The 25,818-nt window shown below is 36.6% G+C and overlaps 1 protein-coding gene across 4 annotated transcripts in view; it reads left to right on the top strand.

The window, feature by feature from the left end:
• LOC126884130 (tripartite motif-containing protein 2-like) overlaps positions 1-23,721 on the top strand; it is a 120,483-nt gene extending 96,762 nt beyond the window's left edge. For all 4 annotated transcript variants that reach the window (XM_050649976.1, XM_050649977.1, XM_050649975.1 and 1 more), the window contains 4 exons: positions 3,197-3,567; positions 17,507-17,727; positions 20,081-20,219; positions 20,683-23,721. In XM_050649976.1, coding sequence (XP_050505933.1) covers positions 3,197-3,567; positions 17,507-17,727; positions 20,081-20,219; positions 20,683-20,924 — 973 coding nt within the window. In that variant the 3' untranslated portion in view covers positions 20,925-23,721. The remainder of the gene's footprint in view (positions 1-3,196; positions 3,568-17,506; positions 17,728-20,080; positions 20,220-20,682) is intronic.
• Positions 23,722-25,818: the final 2,097 nt, after the last annotated feature.

Here is a 25,818-nt window from a genome sequence, read left to right on the forward strand (position 1 = left end):
GATCCTGGCCTCCCCCATCCGTCTCTATGTATCTCTGTCCCTGGCTGCTCTCCTCCAGTTATCCATCCTCAATATCTTTTTAGTATTCGTTCTCACTTCGTTTATCCACTAGTGATGTTGATTATATTATAGTTACTTTCGAGTATTCGTTACAAATCGTTACTTTTGCATAATCATTTACAGTATTCGTTACTTTGATTACTATGATTACTTTTGTATTTGAGTACCGGTAATCGTATCGAGAATCGTATTTCTCAGTAGGTAGGTATTTTGTATAGGTATTCCGATATAACAACGACCTTCACCGATCTGTTTTTACTCGCTGGGATACGATTGGTAGAAAGTAATCAAGTGTACTGGTTGTAGATACAATAGTCTTTACCCGCTTTAATACGATTGGTACGAAGTAACGAAGTAATCAAAGTAGATACAATAGTCGTTACTCGCTCTGATACGATTGGTACGAAGTAATCAGAGTAATCAAAGTAGATACAATAGTCGTTTGGTGTCGAAACACCAAATGCAAGTAGATAATTTATTTATGTAAACTGACACTAGGTTTCCCGGGAGACGTTACTTTACTGATCGCTTCGTATGAAATTTAAACTGAGACTTCTTTATGATGCTACATGTTGTAGTTAAAGCCACATCTGGACTGGTTAACTTGAATGTAGTTAAAGCCACATCTGGACTGGTTAACTTGACTCTAGTGAATGAATCTAATGTATACTCTTTCTTAGCTGAAGGATAAATTGGGTCATAGCCCACACGACTTTCAAAAAAAGTGTTTTTTTAGTCAGCAAAATTAGTGTCCATTGCCAAAAATATTGTTTATGATTTGCAATAATTAAACAAAATTAGCAACCCGCACATGTGTAAATATAATAATAAATTGGTTCATGTGATATACGGGGTGATAAATATATACTGTTTAATATCGGATATGAATTATGTATATTTGAGATTAAACCCCTCCCTTATATATTTCTTTCAAAAGCATTAATAAGGTTCATTGTATTTTCTGTCATGATCGATTTATCTACGCTATATTATACTACTGGTCGTATGATGGTTTTATATATTTTAAACTTTACTTTCCTATGGATGTCTTTAGATCCACAAACCTGCGACAGAGAGAAGTTTGCTTTGTTAGCAAGCATTATCCGTTTCCCTATTCCCTTTTCCCCACTGGCGTCTTCATTTATCTGTTCAATCTATGCAATGATGTAAAATCAAGGAAAAGATTAAACATCACACATTATTTAAGGCTACAGGCGCAAAATGTCGCCTGTCAAAATGTTCAATGTGCTTTAAATGTATCAATTTTTTTCGAATCCTGACAAAACTAATAAATATTTTTGAAAACTTTAAACACAGAATAAAAGATTACATTATTACTGAGGGCTGAAAGTCTCTGAACACCAGGGCCGTGCTGTACTATGATGCGGCGAGGCAATCGAATCAGGCGGTATCACAGGGAGGCGACATATTCAGTAAAATATAAAAAATATCAGATTGTGTAAAAATTTTGTAAGAAACTATAAAAAAATGAAAAGTTACAGACGCAGTTCCGAATTTCCAGCCGCAAGTCAAATTCGAGCCAGGACAAAAAACGTGTTTATTTGATTACGAAAAATCTGGACAAACTGTTGAAGAAGCTAAATTTAAAATAAATTTTTTCATCTACATTTTAGGCACAGCACTGTCGTTAATTCTTTGATTGATCGATATTCGCGTCTAGAAACTTATAATAAAAATTTTAAATTTTTATATATTTTCAAATTGAGGGAAATATAAAACACTAGAAAAATATTGTATGAATCTTCTTCAATACTTTCATGTGAAAAAAATAATCTGATATAGAGGCAAATGATTTTCTAGAAGAATTGCGTGATATATCCAAAATTATGATACCATAGAAACCTTTAGAAGTTTTGAACTTTTTGTGCCAAAATAACCTAATTTTTTATACCCAAATGTAGTTGTATCAATAAGAATTTTATTAACACTCTCTGTCTCGGTAGCTAGTGGGGAAAGAAGATTTTTAAAAATTAAAAATTATTTAAGTACGTAGCTCCATAAAAAAAATCCATATTTCGATAAAGTCTTAATTAGCTGCTACTTTAGACTACAGGACTACAGCAATATGATGAGTTTGAGAAATTTGAGAAATTGTAATTTTTGTAAATGTTATTTAATGTAATGTTAATACATATTTCATTTAAGAGCGCAGGCGCAAAATTTCGGTCTAATGCTTTTTAAATGCATTCTTTCTTTTAGAATCCTGAAAAAAACTAATAAATATTTTCGAAAATTTTAAACGCAGAATGAAAGTTTACATTAGAATAAACAAAAGTGAAAGCCCCTTAGACCTTAGACTTAACAAACATTTTCTTTTGAACGAAATATTTGAAATTATAAATCACACTAAGTTTTCTTTTTTTTTTCACCCCTGTAACTTATTTAAATGAACATTATAGAAGTTTTCAGGGACTTTCGGTCCTAAGTAATAATGTAATCTTCCATTCTACGATTAATTTTTTTAAAAATATTTAATACTTTTCTCAGGATTCGAAAAAAATTAATGCATTTAAAACGTATTAGCCCGAAATTTTGCGCCTGAAGTATGTTTTGTTTTTAAAATAAAAAAAATTTCAATAAAATTTAAGGGGCGGCATTTCGAAGATTTGCATCATATATAAAATATGTACCGCGCGGCTCTGCTGAAAACTTCTATAATGTTTATTTTATTAAGTTACAGGGGTGACAATAAAAGAGAAAATTTAATATATAGTGTGATTTTTAATTGCAAATATTTCATTCAAAAGAAACTTTTTATTTATTCCAAGGGATTTTCGGCCCTCGGTAATAACGTAATCTTTCATTTTGCTTTTAAATTTTTCAAAAATACTTATCAGTTTTCTCAGCATTCGAAAAAAATTAATAAGTTTAAAACACATTGAAAATTTTGACAGGCGACATTTTGCGCCTTTCCCCTTAATACACAAATGTAACTTTAAACATAGAGATTTCACCCAGACCTTTTTGGTGGCTTGAAGCATGTATAGCACAAAGCACACTGATGATGGACTTGTTATTCCAAAATCGTTCTGAGTTGTAACCCGAAAGGGCCTTTTTTAATATAAATATACCTTTTATAAAGGATTTTTATTAATTTATTGCTTTTTTCTTTTAGCATCAACCCTTCGCATTCCGAAGAAACCTATCCAGTGAGAATAGAAGATTGTGATGACGGTACTTACAAGCTCTACTTCAGAGTCCCCAAGTCTGGCCGATATGGCATAAAAATCTCTGTGATAAACCGACCGATCAAAGACAATCCTCTCTACTTCGACGTCAGCGACCATAACAACCCGATTTGCGTCTATGGGACGAAAGGAAGCGGAAAGGACGAGTTCATGCAGCCTGTAGCTGTGGCGGTAGACGAGAAAGACCAATCTGTGTATGTGTTAGATACTGGAAACTCGAGGATCAAGGTTTTGACTGATCAGTTGGAGTTTATGAAGCACGTTACCAATGAGGGGTTGCTTGGTAGGAGTTGCACAGGTTAGTTTAATCTTGGGCGTACCAAAAACTAGTTTTAATCGATTACATTTCAAAAAATCTTGTGTATTTATTAATGTACTAGTGATCAATTACCATCTACCGTCACTCCACTCAACTTTTTCTGACTTACTCCTTTGTATCGTATCTCCCTCCATTTTTTTTTACTTTCTCCAATTTTTTCTGACTTTCTCCAATTTTTTCTCACTTTTTCCTATTTTGTCGTATCTACTTCCAATTATTTCTGACTTTCTCCAATGGTGTCTGAGTTTCTCCAATTTTTTCTGACTTCTGACTTCCTCCAATTTTTTCTAACTCCCATTTGGTCAGCGACCATAACAACCCGATTTGCGTCTACGGGACTCAAGGAAGCGGGAAGGACGAGTTTATGCAGCCTGTAGCTGTGGCTGTCGACGAGAATGACCAGTGTGTGTATGTGTCGGACACTGGAAACTCCAGGATTAAGGTTTTGACCGATCAGTTACGAATTCATGAAGCACGTTACCAATGAGTGGTTGCTTGGTAGGAGTTGCACAGGTTAGTTTAATCTTGGGCGTACCAAAAACTATTTTTAATCGATTACATTTCAAAGAATCTTGTGTATTTATTAATGTACTAGTGATCAATTACCATCTACCGTCACTCCACTCAACTTTTTCTGACTTACTCCTTTGTATCGTATCTCCCTCCAATTTTTTTTACTTTCTCCAATTTTTTCTGACTTTCTCCAATTTTTTCTCACTTTTTCCTATTTTGTCGTATCTACTTCCAATTATTTCTGACTTTCTCCAATGGTGTCTGACTTTCTCCAATTTTTTCTGACTTCCTCCAATTTTTTCTAACTCCCATTTGGTCAGCGACCATAACAACCCGATTTGCGTCTACGGGACTCAAGGAAGCGGTAAGGACGAGTTTATGCAGCCTGTAGCTGTGGCTGTCGACGAGAATGACCAGTGTGTGTATGTGTCGGACACTGGAAACTCCAGGATTAAGGTTTTGACCGATCAGTTAGGAGTTCATGAAGCACGTTACCAATGAGTGGTTGCTTGGTAGGAGTTGCACAGGTTAGTTTAATCTTGGGCGTACCAAAAACTATTTTTAATCGATTACATTTCAAAGAATCTTGTGTATTTATTAATGTACTAGTGATCAATTACCATCTACCGTCACTCCACTCAACTTTTTCTGACTTACTCCTTTGTATCGTATCTCCCTCCAATTTTTTTTACATTCTCCAATTTTTTCTGACTTTCTCCAATTTTTTCTCACTTTTTCCTATTTTGTCGTATCTACTTCCAATTATTTCTGACTTTCTCCAATGGTGTCTGACTTTCTCCAATTTTTTCTGACTTCCTCCAATTTTTTCTAACTCCCATTTGGTCAGCGACCATAACAACCCGATTTGCGTCTACGGGACTCAAGGAAGCGGGAAGGACGAGTTTATGCAGCCTGTAGCTGTGGCTGTCGACGAGAATGACCAGTCTGTGTATGTGTCAGACACTGGAAACTCCAGGATTTAGGTTTTGACCGTTCAGTTAGGAGTTCATGAAGCACGTTACCAATGAGTGGTTGCTTGGTAGGAGTTGCACAGGTTAGTTTAATCTTTGGCGTACCAAAAACTATTTTTAATCGATTACATTTCAAAGAATCTTGTGTATTTATTAATGTACTAGTGATCAATTACCATCTACCGTCACTCCACTCAACTTTTTCTGACTTACTCCTTTGTATCGTATCTCCCTCCAATTTTTTTTACTTTCTCCAATTTTTTTTACTTTCTCCAATTTTTTCTGACTTTCTCCAATTTTTTTTCACTTTTTCCTATTTTGTTGTATCTACTTCCAATTATTTGTGACTTTCTCCAATGGTGTCTGACTCTCCAATTTTTTCTGACTTCCTCCAATTTTTTCTAACTCCCATTTGGTCAGCGACCATAAAAACCCGATTTGCGTCTACGGGACTCAAGGAAGCGGGAAGGACGAGTTTATGCAGCCTGTAGCTGTGGCTGTCGACGAGAATGACCAGTCTGTGTATGTGTCGGACACTGGAAACTCCAGGATTAAGGTTTTGACCGATCAGTTAGGAGTTCATGAAGCACGTTACCAATGAGTGGTTGCTTGGTAGGAGTTGCACAGGTTAGTTTAATCTTGGGCGTACCAAAAACTATTTTTAATCGATTACATTTCAAAGAATCTTGTGTATTTATTAATGTACTAGTGATCAATTACCATCTACCGTCACTCCACTCAACTTTTTCTGACTTACTCCTTTGTATCGTATCTCCCTCCAATTTTTTTTACTTTCTCCAATTTTTTCTGACTTTCTCCAATTTTTTCTCACTTTTTCCTATTTTGTCGTATCTACTTCCAATTATTTCTGACTTTCTCCAATGGTGTCTGAGTTTCTCCAATTTTTTCTGACTTCTGACTTCCTCCAATTTTTTCTAACTCCCATTTGGTCAGCGACCATAACAACCCGATTTGCGTCTACGGGACTCAAGGAAGCGGGAAGGACGAGTTTATGCAGCCTGTAGCTGTGGCTGTCGACGAGAATGACCAGTGTGTGTATGTGTCGGACACTGGAAACTCCAGGATTAAGGTTTTGACCGATCAGTTAGGAGTTCATGAAGCACGTTACCAATGAGTGGTTGCTTGGTAGGAGTTGCACAGGTTAGTTTAATCTTGGGCGTACCAAAAACTATTTTTAATCGATTACATTTCAAAGAATCTTGTGTATTTATTAATGTACTAGTGATCAATTACCATCTACCGTCACTCCACTCAACTTTTTCTGACTTACTCCTTTGTATCGTATCTCCCTCCAATTTTTTTTACTTTCTAGAAATTTTTCTGACTTTCTCCAATTTTTTCTCACTTTTTCCTATTTTGTCGTATCTACTTCCAATTATTTCTGACTTTCTCCAATGGTGTCTGACTTTCTCCAATTTTTTCTGACTTCCTCCAATTTTTTTTAACTCCCATTTGGTCAGCGACCATAACAACCCGATTTGCGTCTACGGGACTCAAGGAAGCGGGAAGGACGAGTTTATGCAGCCTGTAGCTGTGGCTGTCGACGAGAATGACCAGTCTGTGTATGTGTCGGACACTGGAAACTCCAGGATTAAGGTTTTGACCGTTCAGTTAGGAGTTCATGAAGCACGTTACCAATGAGTGGTTGCTTGGTAGGAGTTGCACAGGTTAGTTTAATCTTGGGCGTACCAAAAACTATTTTTAATCGATTACATTTCAAAGAATCTTGTGTATTTATTAATGTACTAGTGATCAATTACCATCTACCGTCACTCCACTCAACTTTTTCTGACTTACTCCTTTGTATCGTATCTCCCTCCAAATTTTTTTACTTTCTCCAATTTTTTCTGACTTTCTCCAATTTTTTCTCACTTTTTCCTATTTTGTAGTATCTACTTCCAATTATTTCTGATTTTCTCCAATGGTGTCTGACTTTCTCCAATTTTTTCTGACTTCCTCCAATTTTTTCTAACTCCCCTTTGGTCAGCGACCATAACAACCCGATTTGCGTCTACGGGACTCAAGGAAGCGGGAAGGACGAGTTTATGCAGCCTGTAGCTGTGGCTGTCGACGAGAATGACCAGTCTGTGTATGTGTCGGACACTGGAAACTCCAGGATTAAGGTTTTGACCGTTCAGTTAGGAGTTCATGAAGCACGTTACCAATGAGTGGTTGCTTGGTAGGAGTTGCACAGGTTAGTTTAATCTTGGGCGTACCAAAAACTATTTTTAATCGATTACATTTCAAAGAATCTTGTGTATTTATTAATGTACTAGTGATCAATTACCATCTACCGTCACTCCACTCAACTTTTTCTGACTTACTCCTTTGTATCGTATCTCCCTCCAATTTTTTTTACTTTCTCCAATTTTTTTTACTTTCTCCAATTTTTTCTGACTTTCTCCAATTTTTTTTCACTTTTTCCTATTTTGTTGTATCTACTTCCAATTATTTGTGACTTTCTCCAATGGTGTCTGACTCTCCAATTTTTTCTGACTTCCTCCAATTTTTTCTAACTCCCATTTGGTCAGCGACCATAACAACCCGATTTGCGTCTACGGGACTCAAGGAAGCGGGAAGGACGAGTTTATGCAGCCTGTAGCTGTGGCTGTCGACGAGAATGACCAGTCTGTGTATGTGTCGGACACTGGAAACTCCAGGATTAAGGTTTTGACCGTTCAGTTAGGAGTTCATGAAGCACGTTACCAATGAGTGGTTGCTTGGTAGGAGTTGCACAGGTTAGTTTAATCTTGGGCGTACCAAAAACTATTTTTAATCGATTACATTTCAAAGAATCTTGTGTATTTATTAATGTACTAGTGATCAATTACCATCTACCGTCACTCCACTCAACTTTTTCTGACTTACTCCTTTGTATCGTATCTCCCTCCAATTTTTTTTACTTTCTCCAATTTTTTTTACTTTCTCCAATTTTTTCTGACTTTCTCCAATTTTTTTTCACTTTTTCCTATTTTGTTGTATCTACTTCCAATTATTTGTGACTTTCTCCAATGGTGTCTGACTCTCCAATTTTTTCTGACTTCCTCCAATTTTTTCTAACTCCCATTTGGTCAGCGACCATAACAACCCGATTTGCGTCTACGGGACTCAAGGAAGCGGGAAGGACGAGTTTATGCAGCCTGTAGCTGTGGCTGTCGACGAGAATGACCAGTCTGTGTATGTGTCGGACACTGGAAACTCCAGGATTAAGGTTTTGACCGATCAGTTAGGAGTTCATGAAGCACGTTACCAATGAGTGGTTGCTTGGTAGGAGTTGCACAGGTTAGTTTAATCTTGGGCGTACCAAAAACTAGTTTTATTCGATTACATTTCAAAGAATCTTGTGTATTTATTAATGTACTAGTGATCAATTACCATCTACCGTCATTCCACTCAACTTTTTCTGACTTACTCCTTTGTATCGTATCTCCCTCCAACTTTTTTTTACTTTCTCCAATTTTTTCTGACTTTCTCCAATTTTTTCTCACTTTTTCCTATTTTGTCGTATCTACTTCCAATTATTTCTGACTTTCTCCAATGGTGTCTGACTTTCTCCAATTTTTTCTGACTTCCTCCAATTTTTTCTAACTCCCATTTGGTCAGCGACCATAACAACCCGATTTGCGTCTACGGGACTCAAGGAAGCGGGAAGGACGAGTTTATGCAGCCTGTAGCTGTGGCTGTCGACGAGAATGACCAGTCTGTGTATGTGTCGGACACTGGAAACTCCAGGATTAAGGTTTTGACCGATCAGTTAGGAGTTCATGAAGCACGTTACCAATGAGTGGTTGCTTGGTAGGAGTTGCACAGGTTAGTTTAATCTTGGGCGTACCAAAAACTATTTTTAATCGATTACATTTCAAAGAATCTTGTGTATTTATTAATGTACTAGTGATCAATTACCATCTACCGTCACTCCACTCAACTTTTTCTGACTTACTCCTTTGTATCGTATCTCCCTCCAATTTTTTTTACTTTCTCCAATTTTTTCTGACTTTCTCCAATTTTTTCTCACTTTTTCCTATTTTGTCGTATCTACTTCCAATTATTTCTGACTTTCTCCAATGGTGTCTGACTTCCTCCAATTTTTTCTAACTCCCATTTGGTCAGCGACCATAACAACCCGATTTGCGTCTACGGGACTCAAGGAAGCGGGAAGGACGAGTTTATGCAGCCTGTAGCTGTGGCTGTCGACGAGAATGACCAGTCTGTGTATGTGTCGGACACTGGAAACTCCAGGATTAAGGTTTTGACGGATCAGTTAGGAGTTCATGAAGCACGTTACCAATGAGTGGTTGCTTGGTAGGAGTTGCACAGGTTAGTTTAATCTTGGGCGTACCAAAAACTATTTTTAATCGATTACATTTCAAAGAATCTTGTGTATTTATTAATGTACTAGTGATCAATTACCATCTACCGTCACTCCACTCAACTTTTTCTGACTTACTCCTTTGTATCGTATCTCCCTCCAATTTTTTTTACTTTCTCCAATTTTTTCTGACTTTCTCCAATTTTTTCTCACTTTTTCCTATTTTGTCGTATCTACTTCCAATTATTTCTGACTTTCTCCAATGGTGTCTGAGTTTCTCCAATTTTTTCTGACTTCTGACTTCCTCCAATTTTTTCTAACTCCCATTTGGTCAGCGACCATAACAACCCGATTTGCGTCTACGGGACTCAAGGAAGCGGGAAGGACGAGTTTATGCAGCCTGTAGCTGTGGCTGTCGACGAGAATGACCAGTGTGTGTATGTGTCGGACACTGGAAACTCCAGGATTAAGGTTTTGACCGATCAGTTAGGAGTTCATGAAGCACGTTACCAATGAGTGGTTGCTTGGTAGGAGTTGCACAGGTTAGTTTAATCTTGGGCGTACCAAAAACTATTTTTAATCGATTACATTTCAAAGAATCTTGTGTATTTATTAATGTACTAGTGATCAATTACCATCTACCGTCACTCCACTCAACTTTTTCTGACTTACTCCTTTGTATCGTATCTCCCTCCAATTTTTTTTACTTTCTAGAAATTTTTCTGACTTTCTCCAATTTTTTCTCACTTTTTCCTATTTTGTCGTATCTACTTCCAATTATTTCTGACTTTCTCCAATGGTGTCTGACTTTCTCCAATTTTTTCTGACTTCCTCCAATTTTTTTTAACTCCCATTTGGTCAGCGACCATAACAACCCGATTTGCGTCTACGGGACTCAAGGAAGCGGGAAGGACGAGTTTATGCAGCCTGTAGCTGTGGCTGTCGACGAGAATGACCAGTCTGTGTATGTGTCGGACACTGGAAACTCCAGGATTAAGGTTTTGACCGTTCAGTTAGGAGTTCATGAAGCACGTTACCAATGAGTGGTTGCTTGGTAGGAGTTGCACAGGTTAGTTTAATCTTGGGCGTACCAAAAACTATTTTTAATCGATTACATTTCAAAGAATCTTGTGTATTTATTAATGTACTAGTGATCAATTACCATCTACCGTCACTCCACTCAACTTTTTCTGACTTACTCCTTTGTATCGTATCTCCCTCCAAATTTTTTTACTTTCTCCAATTTTTTCTGACTTTCTCCAATTTTTTCTCACTTTTTCCTATTTTGTAGTATCTACTTCCAATTATTTCTGATTTTCTCCAATGGTGTCTGACTTTCTCCAATTTTTTCTGACTTCTTCCAATTTTTTCTAACTCCCCTTTGGTCAGCGACCATAACAACCCGATTTGCGTCTACGGGACTCAAGGAAGCGGGAAGGACGAGTTTATGCAGCCTGTAGCTGTGGCTGTCGACGAGAATGACCAGTCTGTGTATGTGTCGGACACTGGAAACTCCAGGATTAAGGTTTTGACCGTTCAGTTAGGAGTTCATGAAGCACGTTACCAATGAGTGGTTGCTTGGTAGGAGTTGCACAGGTTAGTTTAATCTTGGGCGTACCAAAAACTATTTTTAATCGATTACATTTCAAAGAATCTTGTGTATTTATTAATGTACTAGTGATCAATTACCATCTACCGTCACTCCACTCAACTTTTTCTGACTTACTCCTTTGTATCGTATCTCCCTCCAATTTTTTTTACTTTCTCCAATTTTTTTTACTTTCTCCAATTTTTTCTGACTTTCTCCAATTTTTTTTCACTTTTTCCTATTTTGTTGTATCTACTTCCAATTATTTGTGACTTTCTCCAATGGTGTCTGACTCTCCAATTTTTTCTGACTTCCTCCAATTTTTTCTAACTCCCATTTGGTCAGCGACCATAACAACCCGATTTGCGTCTACGGGACTCAAGGAAGCGGGAAGGACGAGTTTATGCAGCCTGTAGCTGTGGCTGTCGACGAGAATGACCAGTCTGTGTATGTGTCGGACACTGGAAACTCCAGGATTAAGGTTTTGACCGTTCAGTTAGGAGTTCATGAAGCACGTTACCAATGAGTGGTTGCTTGGTAGGAGTTGCACAGGTTAGTTTAATCTTGGGCGTACCAAAAACTATTTTTAATCGATTACATTTCAAAGAATCTTGTGTATTTATTAATGTACTAGTGATCAATTACCATCTACCGTCACTCCACTCAACTTTTTCTGACTTACTCCTTTGTATCGTATCTCCCTCCAATTTTTTTTACTTTCTCCAATTTTTTTTACTTTCTCCAATTTTTTCTGACTTTCTCCAATTTTTTTTCACTTTTTCCTATTTTGTTGTATCTACTTCCAATTATTTGTGACTTTCTCCAATGGTGTCTGACTCTCCAATTTTTTCTGACTTCCTCCAATTTTTTCTAACTCCCATTTGGTCAGCGACCATAACAACCCGATTTGCGTCTACGGGACTCAAGGAAGCGGGAAGGACGAGTTTATGCAGCCTGTAGCTGTGGCTGTCGACGAGAATGACCAGTCTGTGTATGTGTCGGACACTGGAAACTCCAGGATTAAGGTTTTGACCGTTCAGTTAGGAGTTCATGAAGCACGTTACCAATGAGTGGTTGCTTGGTAGGAGTTGCACAGGTTAGTTTAATCTTGGGCGTACCAAAAACTATTTTTAATCGATTACATTTCAAAGAATCTTGTGTATTTATTAATGTACTAGTGATCAATTACCATCTACCGTCACTCCACTCAACTTTTTCTGACTTACTCCTTTGTATCGTATCTCCCTCCAATTTTTTTTACTTTCTCCAATTTTTTTTACTTTCTCCAATTTTTTCTGACTTTCTCCAATTTTTTTTCACTTTTTCCTATTTTGTTGTATCTACTTCCAATTATTTGTGACTTTCTCCAATGGTGTCTGACTCTCCAATTTTTTCTGACTTCCTCCAATTTTTTCTAACTCCCATTTGGTCAGCGACCATAACAACCCGATTTGCGTCTACGGGACTCAAGGAAGCGGGAAGGACGAGTTTATGCAGCCTGTAGCTGTGGCTGTCGACGAGAATGACCAGTCTGTGTATGTGTCGGACACTGGAAACTCCAGGATTAAGGTTTTGACCGTTCAGTTAGGAGTTCATGAAGCACGTTACCAATGAGTGGTTGCTTGGTAGGAGTTGCACAGGTTAGTTTAATCTTGGGCGTACCAAAAACTATTTTTAATCGATTACATTTCAAAGAATCTTGTGTATTTATTAATGTACTAGTGATCAATTACCATCTACCGTCACTCCACTCAACTTTTTCTGACTTACTCCTTTGTATCGTATCTCCCTCCAATTTTTTTTACTTTCTCCAATTTTTTTTACTTTCTCCAATTTTTTCTGACTTTCTCCAATTTTTTTTCACTTTTTCCTATTTTGTTGTATCTACTTCCAATTATTTGTGACTTTCTCCAATGGTGTCTGACTCTCCAATTTTTTCTGACTTCCTCCAATTTTTTCTAACTCCCATTTGGTCAGCGACCATAACAACCCGATTTGCGTCTACGGGACTCAAGGAAGCGGGAAGGACGAGTTTATGCAGCCTGTAGCTGTGGCTGTCGACGAGAATGACCAGTCTGTGTATGTGTCGGACACTGGAAACTCCAGGATTAAGGTTTTGACCGATCAGTTAGGAGTTCATGAAGCACGTTACCAATGAGTGGTTGCTTGGTAGGAGTTGCACAGGTTAGTTTAATCTTGGGCGTACCAAAAACTAGTTTTATTCGATTACATTTCAAAGAATCTTGTGTATTTATTAATGTACTAGTGATCAATTACCATCTACCGTCATTCCACTCAACTTTTTCTGACTTACTCCTTTGTATCGTATCTCCCTCCAACTTTTTTTTACTTTCTCCAATTTTTTCTGACTTTCTCCAATTTTTTCTCACTTTTTCCTATTTTGTCGTATCTACTTCCAATTATTTCTGACTTTCTCCAATGGTGTCTGACTTTCTCCAATTTTTTCTGACTTCCTCCAATTTTTTCTAACTCCCATTTGGTCAGCGACCATAACAACCCGATTTGCGTCTACGGGACTCAAGGAAGCGGGAAGGACGAGTTTATGCAGCCTGTAGCTGTGGCTGTCGACGAGAATGACCAGTCTGTGTATGTGTCGGACACTGGAAACTCCAGGATTAAGGTTTTGACCGATCAGTTAGGAGTTCATGAAGCACGTTACCAATGAGTGGTTGCTTGGTAGGAGTTGCACAGGTTAGTTTAATCTTGGGCGTACCAAAAACTATTTTTAATCGATTACATTTCAAAGAATCTTGTGTATTTATTAATGTACTAGTGATCAATTACCATCTACCGTCACTCCACTCAACTTTTTCTGACTTACTCCTTTGTATCGTATCTCCCTCCAATTTTTTTTACTTTCTCCAATTTTTTCTGACTTTCTCCAATTTTTTCTCACTTTTTCCTATTTTGTCGTATCTACTTCCAATTATTTCTGACTTTCTCCAATGGTGTCTGACTTTCTCCAATTTTTTCTGACTTCCTCCAATTTTTTCTAACTCCCATTTGGTCAGCGACCATAACAACCCGATTTGCGTCTACGGGACTCAAGGAAGCGGGAAGGACGAGTTTATGCAGCCTGTAGCTGTGGCTGTCGACGAGAATGACCAGTGTGTGTATGTGTCGGACACTGGAAACTCCAGGATTAAGGTTTTGACCGATCAGTTAGGAGTTCATGAAGCACGTTACCAATGAGTGGTTGCTTGGTAGGAGTTGCACAGGTTAGTTTAATCTTGGGCGTACCAAAAACTATTTTTAATCGATTACATTTCAAAGAATCTTGTGTATTTATTAATGTACTAGTGATCAATTACCATCTACCGTCACTCCACTCAACTTTTTCTGACTTACTCCTTTGTATCGTATCTCCCTCCAATTTTTTTTACTTTCTCCAATTTTTTCTGACTTTCTCCAATTTTTTCTCACTTTTTCCTATTTTGTCGTATCTACTTCCAATTATTTCTGACTTTCTCCAATGGTGTCTGACTTTCTCCAATTTTTTCTGACTTCCTCCAATTTTTTCTAACTCCCATTTGGTCAGCGATCATAACAACCCGATTTGCGTCTACGGGACTCAAGGAAGCGGGAAGGACGAGTTTATGCAGCCTGTAGCTGTGGCTGTCGACGAGAATGACCAGTCTGTGTATGTGTCGGACACTGGAAACTCCAGGATTAAGGTTTTGACCGTTCAGTTAGGAGTTCATGAAGCACGTTACCAATGAGTGGTTGCTTGGTAGGAGTTGCACAGGTTAGTTTAATCTTGGGCGTACCAAAAACTATTTTTAATCGATTACATTTCAAAGAATCTTGTGTATTTATTAATGTACTAGTGATCAATTACCATCTACCGTCACTCCACTCAACTTTTTCTGACTTACTCCTTTGTATCGTATCTCCCTCCAATTTTTTTTACTTTCTCCAATTTTTTTTACTTTCTCCAATTTTTTTTACTTTCTCCAATTTTTTCTGACTTTCTCCAATTTTTTTTCACTTTTTCCTATTTTGTTGTATCTACTTCCAATTATTTGTGACTTTCTCCAATGGTGTCTGACTCTCCAATTTTTTCTGACTTCCTCCAATTTTTTCTAACTCCCATTTGGTCAGCGACCATAACAACCCGATTTGCGTCTACGGGACTCAAGGAAGCGGGAAGGACGAGTTTATGCAGCCTGTAGCTGTGGCTGTCGATGAGAATGACCAGTCTGTGTATGTGTCGGACACTGGAAACTCCAGGATTAAGGTTTTGACCGATCAGTTAGGAGTTCATGAAGCACGTTACGCATGAGTGGTTGCTTGGTAGGAGTTGCACAGGTTAGTTTAATCTTGGGCGTACCAAAAACTAGTTTTATTCGATTACATTTCAAAGAATCTTGTGTATTTATTAATGTACTAGTGATCAATTACCATCTACCGTCATTCCACTCAACTTTTTCTGACTTACTCCTTTGTATCGTATCTCCCTCCAACTTTTTTTTTACTTTCTCCAATTTTTTCTGACTTTCTCCAATTTTTTCTCACTTTTTCCTATTTTGTCGTATCTATTTCCAATTATTTCTGACTTTCTCCAATGGTGTCTGACTTTCTCCAATTTTTTCTGACTTCCTCCAATTTTTTCTAACTCCCATTTGGTCAGCGACCATAACAACCCGATTTGCGTCTACGGGACTCAAGGAAGCGGGAAGGACGAGTTTATGCAGCCTGTAGCTGTGGCTGTCGACGAGAATGACCAGTCTGTGTATGTGTCGGACACTGGAAACTCCAGGATTAAGGTTTTGACCGATCAGTTAGGAGTTCATGAAGCACGTTACCAATGAGTGGTTGCTTGGTAGGAGTTGCACAGGTTAGTTTAATCTTGGGCGTACCAAAAACTATTTTTAATCGATTACATTTCAAAGAATCTTGTGTATTTATTAATGTACTAGTGATCAATTACCATCTACCGTCATTCCACTCGACTTTTTCTGACTTACTCCTTTGTATCGTATCTCCCTCCAATTTTTTTTTACTTTCTCCAATTTTTTCTGACTTTCTCCAATTTTTTCTCACTTTTTCCTATTTTGTCGTATCTACTTCCAATTTTTTCTGACTTTCTCCAATGGTGTCTGACTTTCTCCAATGGTGTCTGACTTTCTCCAATGGTGTCTGACTTTCTCCAATTTTTTCTGACTTCCTCCAATTTTTTCTAACTCCCATTTGGTCAGCGACCATAACAACCCGATTTGCGTCTACGGGACTCAAGGAAGCGGGAAGGACGAGTTTATGCAGCCTGTAGCTGTGGCTGTCGACGAGAATGACCAGTCTGTGTATGTGTCGAACACTGGAAACTCCAGGATTAAGGTTTTGACCGATCAGTTAGGAGTTCATGAAGCACGTTACCAATAAGTGGTTGCTTGGTAGGAGTTGCACAGGTTAGTTTAATCTTGGGCGTACCAAAAACTATTTTTAATCGATTACATTTTAAAAAATCTTGTGTATTTATTAATGTACTAGTGATCAATTACCATCTACCGTCACTCTACTCAATTTTTTCTGACTTACTCCTTTGTATCGTATCTCCCTCCAATTTTTTTTTCTCCAATTTTTTCTGACTCGCCAATTTTTTCTGACTTCCTCTTATTTTGTCATATCTACTTCCAATTATATCTGACTTTCTCCAATGGTGTCTGACTTTCTCCAATTTTTTCTAACTTCCTCCAATTTTTTCTAACTTCCTCCAATTTTTTCTAACTTCCATTTGGTCAGCGACCTTAACAACCCGATTTGCGTCTACGGGACGAAAGGAAGCGCCAAATATGAGTTCATGCAGCCTGTAGCTGTGGCTGTAGTCGAGAAGGACCAGTCTGTGTATGTGTTATATACTGGAAACTCCAGGATTAAGTTTCTGACTGATCAGTTGGAGTTCATGAAGCACTTTACCAATAAGGGGTTGCTTGGTAGGAGTTGCACAGGTTAGTTTAATCTTGGGCGTACCAAAAACTAGTTTTAATCGATTACATTTCAAAGAATCTTGTGTATTTATTAATGTACTAGTGATCAATTACCATCTACCGTCACTCCACTCAATTTTTTCTGACTTACTCCTTTGTATTGTATCTCCCTCCAAAAACAAACCCATTCACGGGAGTAAATTTATTCACATATATTCACGGAAGTAAACCCGTTCACAGGAGGTAAACGCGTCGTCACTAGAGAATTGCTCAACTTTTGCGTGAAATCTCAACATTTGCCCAACAAAACAAGCGTAGCTCAAGCTTGGTAAGTCATTTGTTGCGAAAGCTCGAGTTTTGTTTATAAATATCAAGTTAGCTCGAGTTTTGTTTGGTTCTGTACTGTAAGGAAGTATGTACAGTGTGTAAATGTCAGTTGGTAGTTCAGATTTATTTCCTAGGTGGCGCTAGGAGTTACTGTCCCGGACCAACTGCGTTTCCGCTTGACGCATGACGTGTCTTTTTAGCCTTTTAGTAGATTAGATCTATTGAAAAGATTTTTTTGTTTTAGGAATTGATATTACAAACAATGGCTTAATAGTCGTCAACTGGAGGACGAAGTATCTCACGGAAATGACTACAGATGGAGAAACTATAAAGTCTTTTACCTACAATGCCTTCCAAGAGCCGATAGATGTAGCCGTGGACAAAAATTACGGGCACATACTGATCGCTGACAATGGTATGAACTGTGTCTTCGTATTCGACTCCGAGGGGAAGATATTATTCCAGGTAATCAATACATAAACATATAAGTAAGGATTAAATACTTTATAAGTGGATGAGCACTTCCGTCCACGTGCCTTATGCACATCTGTCAAATACCAAATTAATTATACACAGCTGTATCCAACCACAGCAATACTTTGTCCCCGCGGCAGGACAGTTTGGCCTTAAATCTACGCTTTAAGACCTGGTTTGGGAGCTGCTACTAAATCAACACTTTTGTAGATGCGGCTGGCTTTCATTCAATATCCTTGGACCAGTGGAGTTGTGAACAGATCAACACTCCGGTAGAACTCTGCTTATATTCACTCATCTGCATTAAATTACTGACCTACACATCTACACTCACCGGCACAAAATTCCGCGACCCAAAATTTTTGATAAGTTTGACAATCTATAACTTTCTTATTTGTATTCAGATTTTCAAGATTCTTGCATCAGTTTGTAAGTACATGGTGTCGTTTTGTTATTAATCCGGTAACAATTTTTTTTTGCCTAGATGGCATTGTATAGGGGTGAATGGAAGCGTTGTATATTCTCCTAACTTTAAAAAATTCCGTGGAAAAATTGGAGGGCTGATTTTATTTCTTACTCCTTTTTGTATTATCCTGAAGATATCACTAAGGTTTTATTTTTTGAATTATCCGAATATCTCTTTTCTTCTAAGAGCTGTAAATAAAAACACTGCTTTGAATGTTTTTTAATTAAAAATATCAAACGCACTAAAATTAACAAAACAAAACTAAAATGAACAAAAAAAGAATGTGTGTGTACTTTGTACGCACGTAAGAAGATATTCTTCTATTATATAATAGGTAATTTAAACGAAGTAAATATACTTAAAAGGTTATTTGTACTTATTTTATTTAAAAATCAAACTAACTTTCTTATCTACCACTTTCAAAAAAGAAGAATATCTTCAAAAATTATATAATAATATACTTACAATCATAAAATCTATAAAAAAATAAAAAAATAATAACTTGCTTGGGGCTTGAACCCACTTCACGTCTACCGCGCCGTACGAAAGTTGACGCCATTTCAAACTGCACCAAACTCTCGTATACGTCATGTGGGAATATACACAAACTAAACGTTTACACCATAAATTTATATGAATTTAATAAAATTATTAGTTTGATTTTTGTCGAAATAAAATACAACAAAATATATAGTAGGAAAACGATATATGAGATGAAGATTTGTTCGTAATCAGATTATGTAAATTAAAGCATTGCCTACTAATAGGTAACTACATTATTTTGTTTACATTTTCCAAATAGATAGGTATTGAAACAATTAGGTATTTCCAACTGAAACATTTAGAATTACGTACCTGCGGCTTTTCAAAACTATTTAAAAAGTCACTATAATTATAAATTTGATTTTATTTCTGTCCACACTTCAATAAAAACTAATATTATACAATATTTTTGTTTACCGATAACCTCCATATTGAACAATTATTGACAGATCATTTCAAAATTTCAACACCCAATCAGAGCCCGTATAACAACTAATACCATACTGTCGGTGTGCGCATGCGCGCGGATCATTCAAATTTTACTCTCAATCGATTCGCCGCTAAAGAAGAATATCTTCAAAAAAAATTCAATAGCGGGTGTGTCCACCTCTTGCAGCAACGACTGCTCGCAATCTGTTTGGCATCGAATAAAGATATGTTATCCTTGCCTGGGGAATAGCCCGATATTCCTCTACCAGGGCCATAACTGTACCAAATTTTCTGGAGGCCTAGGATGACGGCAAATAGCTTTTTTTAATTCATCCCATAAATGCTCAATAGGAATGAGATCGGGGCTGTATGCGGGCCATTCTAATTTTATCAATCCAACCTTTATTTTATGAGTCCATCATTTACAACAAATGGTACAGCTCTTACAAGAAAAGAGATATTCGGATAATTCAAAGAAGAAAATTTTAGTAATGCTTCCGGGATAATATGACAGGACTATGAACCAAAATCAGCTCTTCCATTTTTCCACAGAATTTTTTTAAGTTAGGAGAAAATACTACGCTTCCATTCACCCCTCTATATTGCCATGCAAGCAAAATTTTTGTGTTAACGGAATAATACCAGACGATATCAATATATGTACCTACAAACTGGTGCAAGAATCTTGAAAATCGGAGTACAAATAATTAAGTTATAAATTGGCAAACTTGATCAAAAATTTTGGGTGGCTTAATTTTATGCCGGTGAGTGTATTTTCTAGATGCCTACCTGCAATCACTAGAAGAGTACTTAAGTTAAAGGGTGGACAAGGATACTATATTGGTGAAATTTAACAATACTATTTTGATTTTCTCTAACAAAAAGGTTCTAATTCATTATTTTCAGGTTGGCAAGAAAGGAACCTTCAATCTCATATCATCTGTAGCTGTAGGGCCTCTTGGTGAAATCGTAGTGGCTGATTCCAGGGTACAAATGTTCTCCGCCAAAGGAGACTTCATGGAAGTCATCTACGACGAAGGAAAAGGTATAACTCATTCTTTAATACCTCCAAATTTGACTATACCCCAACCGTATTGAGATCTACATTATCAGACTAGTTTTACACAAAAAAATTCAATTTTTGCCGCCCTCCGCATTCAAAATGCCGCCCTTTTACGATTTTGAATGCGGAGACGAAAATCAACGGAGAATTAAAATCAAGGAGGATTGGATCGCCTTTGAAAGATAAGGATCTTTCAAAGGCGATCCAATCCTCCTTGATTTTAATTCTCCGTTGATTTTCCATTCTGCGAGTAGGTTTAGATGGGGTTGGAGATGAGAAGAGACATATACTGGATTCTCACTAGTTGATAATACAGCTAAGTCATCTGCAAAGGATGCAATTATAGTATTGTGTGTTTCTGGTAAATCCGCTGTGAAGATCAGGAAAAGTAGTGGACCCAAAACGCCTTCCTGTTTATCTATTTGACTATTATTTTCTGTTTTAGGTAAAGGCCGGTACGGTGGCATAGCGATCGACCCCGAGAACAAAGTCCTCCTAACAAGAACTGAACAAAAAGGCCGAACCTACGTACAGCTGCTCTCTCTAACCGAAAACAACGTCAACCAGTGTATAGATTCGCACGATGCCAAGTTGAAGAGACCTAGTGGGGTCGCAGTCACTAACAACCACCATGTAGTCGTCGTTGATTTGGGCAATAACTGTGTTAAAAAGTATAGATATTGGTAGTTTTTACAGAACTGTCTCTCTTAGAATGGTTAACGGTTACATCTGATGCTGTGGAAACTAGATATACAATATATGACACTAAGTTTGACTGTCTCGCATGCTCGTCTCGATTTAGTGGAAACTAATCCATAAACCAAAATGACAACACTGTAAAATTGTATAAATTGTGTTTTAACGTATTTGCTGTCGACCAAAAATTGTTCTGAGCCGAATAGGTCTTTTCAAACGATTCTCATTTGTTTCGAACTTCTGTCATGCGTCGTATATTAATATTATACGACGTATGACAGAAGCTCAAAAAAATGAGAATCGTTGAAAAGCCCTATTACTTAGAGAGCCTTTAGAATCACATCTCGTCTGAGCCTACTCGACGCCTAACAGAAGTAACCTTTATATTAACAATTCTTTTTCTTCTTTTACCCTTTAATTCGTCCAATTTTGAACATAGGCTTTCCCCAGTTTCCTCCATTCGCTTCTGTTTAGTACTTCCTGTTTCCAGTGTGTTTCTCGTATCTTTCTAATGTCATCTCCCCATCTCATCTGGGGCCGTCCTCTTGCTCTCTTTCCTGTCCATGGTCTCCATTGTCGTATCGTGGCATTCCACCTATTGTCCGTAATATATATTATTATATTAACAATAACCACTAATACATGGCATGCATATGGTTGGTACAGTATAAATAACGACGCACGTCATAGCAAGTGACGTCACATGATACCAACACAAAATATTTAAGTCGTAGGTCTGTTCTTGTTTAGAATCTTTTAGCCAAGTACACTGGACTTACAGCCACTTCTTAAAGTGCCTTCTCCATTACTGAAGGTTGGCTATAACTGCAGCAAATTGCTCTCTATCTGGCTTTACAGCCACTAGAAATATTTTATTATATACGCGTAGATATAATATTTGAAGATATATTAATGTAAACTTAAAGAAATACACAATAACTTGTTTCACTTATATGTATAAGTGGATTATAAAGCATTTTTATGAAGCACACTTATCCGGATCGCACTTTAACTGTGATCGAACGAAGGTGATATTTTAGCATACATTTGTGACATTTGACAGTTGCGGTGTTGACACTTCAGATTTGTTTTTATTATATACTATAAGTATTTGTTTTATTATATTTATTGTTTTATTATTTACTTTAACCTAAGATTATTACTTAATTCATTTTCTTATTTCTAATTTTTTTATTTACTTACATTCAATATTAATTTGTTTTGTTGTATATATAATCTACTCTGCAATAATTATGTGATATATTTGATTTAAAATGAATTCAGTATTTTTTTTGTAATTTGGCAACAATGTCAACTTAGATTTCTGACGTAGATAATGATGTGCATCGGGTTTTATACTGTACCAACCATATTATAATTTGTGAAATGGCTAAATTGCCAACCCGCATCACTTAATATACAGTCCAAACTTCCCTAATTATTATTTTTCAAGAGTTAAGTAGCATAAAAGATCATAAAGTCTCTAAGAAGCATTAAAGAAATCTTCTGTGAAGACAAAATAAGGAATCAGGAACCACAGCTTTTTGAAGAAATGGAGAAAAGTAAAACTGATTTATGAATCAAATATTGTATAGACGAGCATAGACTGATATCCTTCCAGTTTCCTTCAACTCCACGTAAAACCGTTAACTAACCGTAACTTGGCCGATATTATCACGTTCGGTTGTGAAATAATAGTTCCCATCTCTACTTACAACATTATTTCGTGCCTATACGCCACTGAATATATTTTTTAAATGAATATACCCTTACTTTGTTTTAAAAGTTTAAATTTATTTGTTCAATTTGTATAAACACCAATATCTGCTTTGAAAATTGCGATAGTATAATCATACACTGCTCAAACAAGTTAGGAATGTGCTTTTGCATTTGATTTAAGAGGTACTGGGGTGTCCCAATAAGATATTCAATTACGCCCTCTAACGGTGGACCTACAATTATGAAAATAATTTCCAGGCTTTTCCCGAGGCAACTTTTGTTATAAATATTTTTTTCTCGACGCTGTACTATAAACGGTTCCTGAGATATGACCGAGAGCCATTCTTATTGGGACACCCGGTAGATGCAGGCTATTTCAGGAGAACTAATAGATACTACAACATGGCAACAAAGCGTGTGTTAAAATTTTCTGAGAGGTGGGAAGGGCTGTGATTTAATAAGACTGTTAATTTGAACAGTTACAATTCTGTCGCCGAAACAAGAAAAAATGTTGTGGCAATTTACTCGACATGGGCGACTGGTATGTACGAGGGTTAAAATGCTGGAGTAGCTCCCATAAAAAGTAATGAAAAGAAAGGTTTTTCGATAGTTAAAATTGTTTATTTTTTTCTTTCCTGAATATGCAATTGCCTAATTTTTGAGCAGTCTATAACAAATTGCCTCATACATTGTATTATATTAATATTTAGTGGTCCTAATTGATATTTCAGGGTAGAACTAGATTTAGGCTTCTGCAAATAGTAAATTTTGAGATTTTCTTTTTAGTTTTACCCTGGATTTTGCTGTAAACTATTTTCGCTACGTTTATTGTAGTATCCATTTAGAAACGAGTACTTAAGTGTTCTTTTTTATATTTGTTTTCTAATGTTGTAAAACTATGCTTCGCGTTCCAAGAGGGCACAACCCTGAAGATATTTTCCCAAGGGTTACGAATCATTGCAAAAAGGGCTTGTGTACTTAGGGAACGAGATTTTGTTAATGAATATTTGTCTAGTCATTACTTTGTATTTTTGTAAAGTATTTATTGTAAATATACACATCAAAGATTCTTATTGTTTTTATTTTTTAACCTTTAAAATACTACAAGAGATCTTCAAAGACATTGAACATGTTCAGAGTAACCGGCAAGAAAATCGAATATTACCATATCAGCACCAACTGAAATTTAAATCTTCCAAGAATATTAATAATGCAGAATAAAATAGATAAATATGGTCTTTGATAATCTCAAATGTGGGCATTGAAAACTGTCGGTTTTGTGGGTGTCATGTATTTGGCATGGAAGGAATGAGGCCTATCTTTTATACAGGGTGTCCCGAAAAGATTGGTCATAAATTATACCACAAATTCTGGGGTCAAAAACATGTTGATTAAACCTAACTTAACTTAGTACAAATGTGCACATAAAAAAAGTTATAGCCCTTTGAAGTTACAAAATGAAAATCAATTTTTTTCAATATTTCGAAAACTATTAGAGGTTTTTTATTGAAAATTGACGTGTGGCATTCTTATGGCAAGAACATCTTAACAAAAAATTATAGTAAAATTTGTGCACCCCTTAAAATTTTTATGGGGGTTTTGTTCCCTTAAACCCCCCTAAACTTTTGTGTATGTTCGTATTAAATTATTGTTAAAGTATTATTAGTTAAACACAGTGTTTCTAAAACTTTTTTGCCTCTTAGTACTTTCTCGAAAAGCCAGTTTTTATCGAGATATTTTGAATATTACTCAAATCCACCACCTATTTGTATATGGTTAAGTACGATTATAGAGACCTGGTAATAATATGAGAAATCTATAATTTACATTTTTATAGTATGAAAATATACTAAGAGGCAAAAAAGTTTTAAAAACACTGTGTTTAACTAATGGTGCCGTAATAAAAGTTTAATTGGAACGTACACAAACATTTGGGGGGTTTAAAGGAACGAAACTCCCATATACCCTATTCCACGAACATACGCCTGTTTTTTGGATTACTTCGACAACGAATATTTTACTGTGCAAAATATGAAGAACGAAAGTAAATTGCAAATTACATTGTTGTTTATTGGAATAATTATTAGCGCCATTTACTTTCGTACTTCCAGTAAAATATTCGTGGTCGAAGTAATCCAAAACAGGCGTATGTTCGTGGAATGGCCCATACAATTTTTATGTAAACATATTAAAAAGAAGCCGCATCTCGATAAAAACTGGTTTATCGAAAAAAAATTAAGAGGCAAAAAAGTTTCAAAAATATTGTGTCTAACTACTGGTACCACAATAATAATTTAATTGGAACGTACATAAAAGTTTGGGAGGGGTTTAAGGAAACAAAACCCTATAAAATTTTTATGGGGTGCACAAATTTTACTATAATTTTTTGTTAATATGCTCCTGACATAAAAATGACACATGCCTATTTTCAGTAAAAAATCTCTAATAGTTTTCGAAATATTGGAAAAAATTTATTTTTATTTTGTAATTTTAAAGGGCTATAACTTTTTTTATGTGCACATTTGTACTAAAGTAAGTTAGGTTCAATCAACATATTTTTGACCCCAGAATCTATGGTATAATTTATGACAAATCTTTTCGGGACACCCATATTGTCTCCTTTAAGAAAGTTGTCATCATTACGGCTAACACCTTCTAAGCAGCTCAACAGAGTTTCAATTGTTCAATTATCTCAAATTATTGACACACATCCAATTAAGAATCAAGAATATCTTTAGAGTGTGGCACATTAAGCTGAAGGTTCGGTATTCGGAGGTTACAGCATTATCTAGTGTTAGCTTTTTTCGGTAACGTTACGAACGTCGATCTATTTAGAGAATAATGTAAGTAAACTCAGATATAATAGACTACATCGAGCAGAAGCGATTAACCTGGTACGGACATGTCAGAACAGCAGCCAAAATCGTTGGATAAATAGAATAACACAGTGATAAGCCCGATAGGAAGAAGGAAGAGAGGCAGACTCCGAAGATCCGTCACAGATGAAGTGGACGAAGCAATGGAGAGAAGAAATATACAGGAAGGGGACTGGCAAAACAGAAAGAACTATAGAGAACTGTCGAGTGAAGGAATACAGTGAAAACTGTGCAAATCCCGCGTCAATTTAAGTCATTCTTTTGGAATGACGCCTGTATCATATATGCTG

The sequence above is a fragment of the Diabrotica virgifera genome, chromosome 4 (genome assembly GCF_917563875.1).
Source record: "Diabrotica virgifera virgifera chromosome 4, PGI_DIABVI_V3a".
Taxonomy (NCBI): domain Eukaryota; kingdom Metazoa; phylum Arthropoda; class Insecta; order Coleoptera; family Chrysomelidae; genus Diabrotica; species Diabrotica virgifera.